General features: G+C 38.2%; 1 protein-coding gene across 1 annotated transcript in view; it reads left to right on the top strand.

Moving 5' to 3' along the window:
- The window catches only part of LOC137628564 (zwei Ig domain protein zig-8-like), a 53554-nt gene that overhangs the window by 8865 nt on the left and 37189 nt on the right, over positions 1-7500 (top strand). The window contains exon 2 of the mRNA XM_068359717.1: positions 6834-6935. Within this exon, the coding sequence (XP_068215818.1) occupies positions 6834-6935 (102 nt within the window). The remainder of the gene's footprint in view (positions 1-6833; positions 6936-7500) is intronic.

Genomic DNA, 7500 nt, shown 5'->3' with positions numbered 1-7500 from the left:
ACCAAAGCCGACGCCCTTATTGACAGCCACTTCAAGACCTCCATCAACGCCTCCACCCCTGACGACGAGGATGCCTATTCAACGTCAACCGAAGCTGACATGAATGCCGTAGGACATACACGCCTACCCCGTGACGTGCCGAAGCGGCGACAAAGCCGCCCACCACCCACCAATCGCTCGCGCCCCAAGGAACGACTTCTACAGCCACTAGACTACCTCCCATCCGCCGCAGTTTTGCTACTACCACTTCAGATTCGGGGCAACAGTGAAGAAATGTGCCAAGGATTGTCAGTGGCCAAAAAACGTGTAAGTAGGCCATCGCTTGTGGCGGTGGCCTCCCATGTTTCTAATCTTTTCTTTTTACAGGATGCAGGAACGGGTGTGCGATTTTTGGTAGACACGGGTGCTTGTCGTTCTCTTTTGCCAAGGAAACTCTTCAAGGCACGACGTAGTCTGTCTACATCTGCCGACGTCCGCTTAGTAGCTGGCAACAGATCTGCGATACCCACCTACGGTTACGAGAACCTCACATTATCGTTCGGAAACGGTAAATTCAATTGGAAGTTTCTCGTTGCTGACGTCACAATGTCAATCCTCGGTGCGGATTTCCTCTCTCATTTCCACCTTCTGGTCGATGTCGCCCACCGACGATTGGTCAACGCAGACTCGTACTTGTCGACACCTCTTCAACCCGCCCCCTCTAACCTCGCTCTCCACATCAGCGCACACACGGATGCCTACAACCCCGCTGCCAATGGAATGGTTGAACGTTTTCATCGCACCCTCAAAGCAGCTTTGATGTCCCGCTGCAAGGATTGCAGCTGGTTTACTCAGCTTCCCTGGGTCCTCCTGGGACTAAGGACCACTCCTAAAGACGCCCTCGACGTCTCGGCAGCTGAAATGGTGTATGGCGACCCGTTGGTCGTCCCTGCCGAATTTTTTCCTTTCTACAACCTCCTCCGATGATCTCCAGCGCATACGTCACGTCGTGGGAAAATTTACTCCGTGCCGCCAGACTTACAAGCCCCCAGCGAAGCATCACATACCAACGGACTTGCACTCAGCAACACACGTCTTCCTGCGCAACGACACCAGCAAGCCACCACTAACGCCCCCTTACACGGGCCCTTTCCTTGTGATCCGACGCAGTCCGAAAGCATTCCTCCTAAACATTCGGGGCAAAGAAGACTGGGTCTCCATTGATCGTCTAAAACCTGCTTATCTTCTGCCAGATGACCCGCCTACAGTTCGCCTCTCTAGATCAGGGTGCCCTATTTAACATGTACAGTATGTCATTTTTAGGGGGAGAGCCATGTACCAAACGTGTTTCACACAATTGTACATAATTCCTTTTGTATATATTATGCTTGTATCTTCGTTCTTCCCTCGCACTAAAACGAACATGAAAATTCATGTCTGGTTTTTCCTCTGTAATATTGTCTGTCTTGTGAACTTGTTATGTCCTGTTGCCTTGAGGTTTTGTATATAAGGAGAGAGTTCTACAATAATATAACTCAGTCGTTTCCAACCTGCCTTTGAGTTCACAACCTTACTCGGCTCAGTCACAATGGTCTTTAACAAAGTGCGAGAAATAATGTAAATAAATACTAGATATCATAACTAGGTAAAACAAAACTTTCAGAATTTACAAATATATAGGTGATCCTTTGAATTTATGATTTCATAATACTTTGTAATGACTTCTCTAATAAAAACCTGGAGGTCGAATTTCTTTAAAAGGAATAAAGAAACTCTTTTCCCGTCTTGTTTTGAGCCCTATGGTGACTAGGCCACTTTCCTTTCTATCAGTTTTGGGTGATCTCATTACGTATATTAAGTTTTCAATAAAAATGAGTATCTAAGAATATCAGGGAACGAGACTATACGAGTTAATTGCACATTGACCCTTGTATTTCAACACAATTCTCTCTTACCTCTTCTTGATACTATCCTCAGGGATTAATCCAAACCTTAAATTATGTCAGAGTTATAAAAAGGCTTTCAGATACCATAATACCGTAATAACTTCATTCGTTGTTACGAAATTTTTATTGCAAAATTTGTGGAATAGAATTTTTTCGCGTTACGAAGTATAGCGAAAAATAATTGTCCTAACGACATGTAAGCAGATCTTAATGTCTTGTTACTTAAGTTCAGTTGTTATGTAGGCAGTGGCCAATGAGAATTTAGTGTTGGGTGAAACGTATTCAATGTTTGAAGAGGTATTTAGTAAGTGGTCACTTTCTAGCGCACGCTAGCCCGAGCAAGTCGAATTTATTAGCCAGGACGCCAGGCAGGGTCAAATACAGCTTCAGATGTGAATTGTGTTTTCACGCTAGCAATCAGAATGCTGAAACCGCGTCAAGAAGTAATGGACAATCTATTATCCGATTTCCAGCAAAATATTAAACAAGTATCCGCACCTCATTAAAGTATGATGGAAAACCATTTGAATGAGCATCGCGTTATTTTGAGGAAACTGATACGAAAATGTTAGCATTAGATGCGATTGTTTATCAACTTGGAGGACAAGGAACATCTAAAACTGCTGCAGAAACGAGTTGGTACGCAAAGAGCAGCATCGCCGAAAGTATCAAGCTAGTTAAAGATCGAGGGAAAGTCTCTGGATTCATATCAACTTTGATGGAAAAGGTCTAGAGCTCAATGAAGGCCGAGAAGGGACATTGGAGCCGGGAATGTACAAAGAAAGACGTCGAAAAGATAAGTGAAAATATAGCTGTTTTTATTTTGTATACTTTGCAGTTGGTACAAGGAAATTGGAACTTTGTGTTATTTTATTTTATTGTTTTTAATCGCCTGTTGGTTATTGTTATTCACAATACATTGAACAGAATTAGATTGGGTCCGGTAAGATAGTCGTTGACGTCTAAAAGGGCGATCACATAATTCCATTTCAAAACCGCTACTGTGGTTGTTGGATTGGGTAACAATAGGTCAGAAAGGTACGAATCAGAATTTATTAAAAGAGAATGGGTGATACTGGTATCAGAGAAACTAAGAAATAATTCCTTTGACGGTGGCCGAGAAGGGAAATGGTAAGCAAAGGCTGGTTTTTTTATTACAAACTTTTTAAGGCTTTAATCAGTCTACAGTCTGCTTATCGCATAGAAATCTGTTAAAACGTTGCCAATATCTTTCTCATTGAAGAAAAAATTAAAAAAGTTTTTTATAATGGATTATCTTTAGATATTTTTGAAAGCGACGGTACATCTTTACTAATGTTCCTAAGTCTGTTAGATATTGGAGATCTAAGGAAGTGAAGATTGAAGTATTTTTAGATGATGGCATAGCTGCGGATGGTTGCTTTGAAGGGCCATTGGATGCTAGCTATTTTCTTTGAAAGCTTCATGATTTGGATTTATTTACAAGAAAGTATAATTGGTTTTCACACTCTAAATTGTATTTGGAAAGGTTTACAGTGGATGAATACTGAAGGCAAATTTCGTAACTACAGCATAAGGATAAACTATGTCGTTAAAGACCTTATTTAGATACCAAACCTTCTGAATTAACAAAAACGTTATTTTCACGAATATCTTCTGGACAGAATTGTCTGTTACATAATTTCCACGAAATTTGTCGTGAGAGGTATTGTTAAAATGAAAACGGTAAAGTATTTCTGTATTTTTACATATTGAGCAAAGCTAGTTGGGAACTTAATGGGGAAATATCAGATGCTCTGGTTGAGATCACGTATTGACGCAGAAATTCGTTCTCTTTATTTTGTGTCGTTACTTTAACTATGTATTTGCATCAGACTTGTTTAATCTATTACTTCATTGTGACACCTAAGATGTAGGCAGTTTATCACTGTATTGTGACGCCTAAGATGTAGGCAGTTTATCACTATATTGTGACGCCTCAGATGTAGGCAGTTTATCACTATATTGTGACGCCTCAGATGTAGGCAGTTTATCACTATATTGTGACACCTCAGATGTAGGCAGTTTATCACTATATTGTGACACCTCAGATGTAGGCAGTTTAGCACTGTATTGTCACGCCTCAGATGTAGGCAGTTTAGCACTGTATTGTGACGCCTCAGATGTAGGCAGTTTTGCACTATATTGTGACGCCTCAGATGTAGGCAGTTTAGCACTGTATTGTGATGCCTCAGATGTAGGCAGTTTAGCACTATATTGTGACTCTTCATAGGAAATTTACCGCTATATTGCAACGTTTCAGACATAGAAAATTTACCGCTATATTGTGACTCCTCAGATTTAGGTTATATTGTGACGCCTCTGGTGTTGGGAAATTTATATGTTGTGACACCTCAGTAGTAGGTTTGGAGTAATTTTGAAGTTTTTAGCGATGAATACAGCGAATTTTCTATCATGAAAAGTGTGGTTGGAAACTGGACAGCAAATGAATCTTTAAAATTAAACATGAAGGAGCAGGAGACAGTCGACAGAATTATGTAACGTACTTTGACAATGTTTGAACGTTGTTCCAGATGACAAAATTTTTTCGATTTTAATGCAAGTAGGTAGCAAAAAGCCAGATTTAGAAATCATAGAAAACCAAAGAATTTAAACTTGTACTGAATACACTGTTCAGGTCATCAATGTATGTTAGCCCAGAAAAAGTACAAAAGAGCGGATTTTTTGAAGTGTTGTCAACTAACATGGATGAATGGTCAATTCTTGCTTACATTTTTCAGAGTTATGGACTTGTGAGAGTTATTCATTTTTTCGACTGTTTTGCTACTTTTAAAAATATGTTGAGGTTTTTAATCTTTGATATTGGTGTCCAGGTACAGAGGGAATTGATGCTTCAACTTGAGGTTTGGTGCTTTATACCAAAGGTTATTAATAAAATGGAGGTAAATATTCTTCACTTAAGTAGAATATTCCAGAGTGAAAGTCCCCTCCATCTTGACTTTTGATATTATCGAGGGAAACTTAATTGTTAAATTTGGAGTGTTTACGTAACAAAAGGTTTATATTACACACGGCGAAGATAAAGGAAAAAAAAAATGGAAAATTTTTCGCTGAAATTTAACTTTGATATAGAAGGTAAAGTTTTTTGAAATTATAAGCATATATGTACAATGTTTTATTTTTGGAATCTGCTTTCCAGGATCGTGAATGCAATGAAATGCCAGCTGTCGTCTTTGACGGCGGCATCTAATTTGGACAGGAAATTGTGGGACCTCAGTTCAAGGTCTTGCCTCAGTTGTCATGGGCATCTTCTATCATCGATGAATGACAGCACCGACAAGGCCTACAAACTTGTCTTTCAACAAAAAGAAACTAACAATAATGGTCACTAGCAAAGCGAAATGCCATTGTATGTTGCTTTATTTATCACGCTTTTATTAGATTCCGGTGCTTTAGTAATCTACAGTGATCAAACTATTTATGCCATAACGCTGATGCATGAAATGAGGGGTTACATAGATCCAACGGAAAATTCACTTGTTAAATCTTTGCAAGCACCTGTGAAACATTAAGCTGGTAGATCGGTGCATACAAAGGATCTTTTTGATAATCAGATGTTACAGAATCTGCGTGGTTTATATTTTCCTATATTGAAAAACTTCTTTATTATTTTGATAGATCATTAAAGTTTTCTTATCTGAGATATGGGGAATTAAGTTTATTATAATTTGAAGATTTCTTAGTTGAACAGGAAAAAATGAAAAATCACCAATACTGTGAAGTTTTTGATATCAGAAGTTGTCACAAATGCTTTTCCATATTTGATGTATTTTGCATGATACAGAGGAAGCTAGAATAATTTTGTCCTTTGATCGATTTATCTTTAAGAAGTTTTAAAAGCTCCTGTATTTCGGAATAGGTTAAAGTAAAGTGAAGCACTGTGATAATGTAACCAAACAGTATTTTTTGTTAAAAACTGTGGCTACAAGTTTAAACATTGCAAACGATAACGTCAATGATAGGTGTCTTCATAGACATGAGCGTTGGTAGTCTGTTTCAAATAAACAGGTTTGCCAAAGGCTTCAAAAAGAGGTTAAATGTGTAAATAATTCAATCGGAACATTAATTATTTTCTCTCCATTTCTTTCCTTCTCTCCCTTTCTTTGGTATTATCTAGGGTCAACCGGCACAGTGCGCTGTAATGCAATTTAATGTTTTATTATGTTTATACCTGTAGAGAATGAGGAGTGAAGTGAGGACTAGAATTTTTTCGCGTTACGAAGTATAGCGAAAAATAATTGTCCTAACGACATGTAAGCAGATCTTAGTGTCTTGTTACTTAAGTTCAGTTGTTATGTAGGCAGTGGCCAATGAGAATTTAGTGTTGGGTGAAACGTATTCGATGTTTGAAGAGGTATTTAGTAGGTGGTCACTTTCTAGCGCACGCTAGCCCGAGCAAGTCGAATTTTATTATTAATATTATCATTATTATTTATTAGTAGTACAAGAGTGAGGTTCCACCACTCAAATTTGGCTTACTCTGCATTATTGCCGTGGATACACAGGTTTCCATAGTTTTTTCAAAACTTGAGATTTTGTTTTTTATCTATGGTTTTTCCTGGGCGGCAGAGGAGGTTTATATGTTAATTTGAAAGTTTGTTCATTTCGTTTTAAATATGCATTACTATATCAGTACAGAAGTTTGTAGAAGTTATTAGAATATGTGATGTTATATCTATATTGATTTTTAAAAGTATGATTCATTGGAAAAATAAACCTGGCGTCAACCGGCACGGTGCGCTGTAATGCTTTCTAGGGTCAACCGGCACGGTGCGCTGTAATGCAATTTAATGTTTTATTATGTTTATACCTGTAGAGAATGAGGAGTGAAGTGAGGACTTATATTTTCTCTTCGTTTTTATTCTTCAGGTAACTTGGATAAAAAAAGATGAAGACATCCTCCTGACAGCTGGAGACCAGGTTTATTCCTCAGAGACTCGGTATTCTGTGGCTCATGGCAGACACCAAGGGGTAAGGAAATATTATATCAAGAGAGAGAGAGAGAGAGAGAGAGAGAGAGAGAGAGAGAGAGAGAGAGAGATTCCCAAGATATGATAAAGTTAATTGTTTTTATAATGATTACCCGGCAGTCGTTTTATTGAAATGTTAGTGGTAGAAGCAATTTATTAATTCTATTCTCTAGTTACTGGAAATAAATCAATAAAAAAACATACACCTTTTAGAGCTAGCAACATCCTGTTATTCAGTAGAGGATAAATGTGAGACGAATTTTATTAACTTTTTGTGTAAGATGTAAATACATCCAAAATATAATTTTTCTCATTGAATGAGTCGGTGCGATCGGAAACCGTGAGTATTAGATTAATTACAAGAAATATTATGTTAGTTTTAGTTACAGGTAACGATTAGCGGAATAGTGCCTGTCAAACCCTTAAATTCCCCCAAGCTTTGATAGTATATTGGAGTATTTATATTCTACCGGAACATGGGATTACCGGGATATTGATAAAGAATAAATTCGAAACTTGGAAAAATAAGCAAGATTAACTGCTTTTCAGTGAAGCCAATCAAGAAA

This window comes from Palaemon carinicauda, chromosome 36, assembly GCF_036898095.1.
Source record: "Palaemon carinicauda isolate YSFRI2023 chromosome 36, ASM3689809v2, whole genome shotgun sequence".
Lineage (NCBI taxonomy): Eukaryota > Metazoa > Arthropoda > Malacostraca > Decapoda > Palaemonidae > Palaemon > Palaemon carinicauda.
The sequence above is the reverse complement of the archived record's forward strand: the minus strand, read 5'-3'. Positions and strand labels throughout refer to the sequence as shown.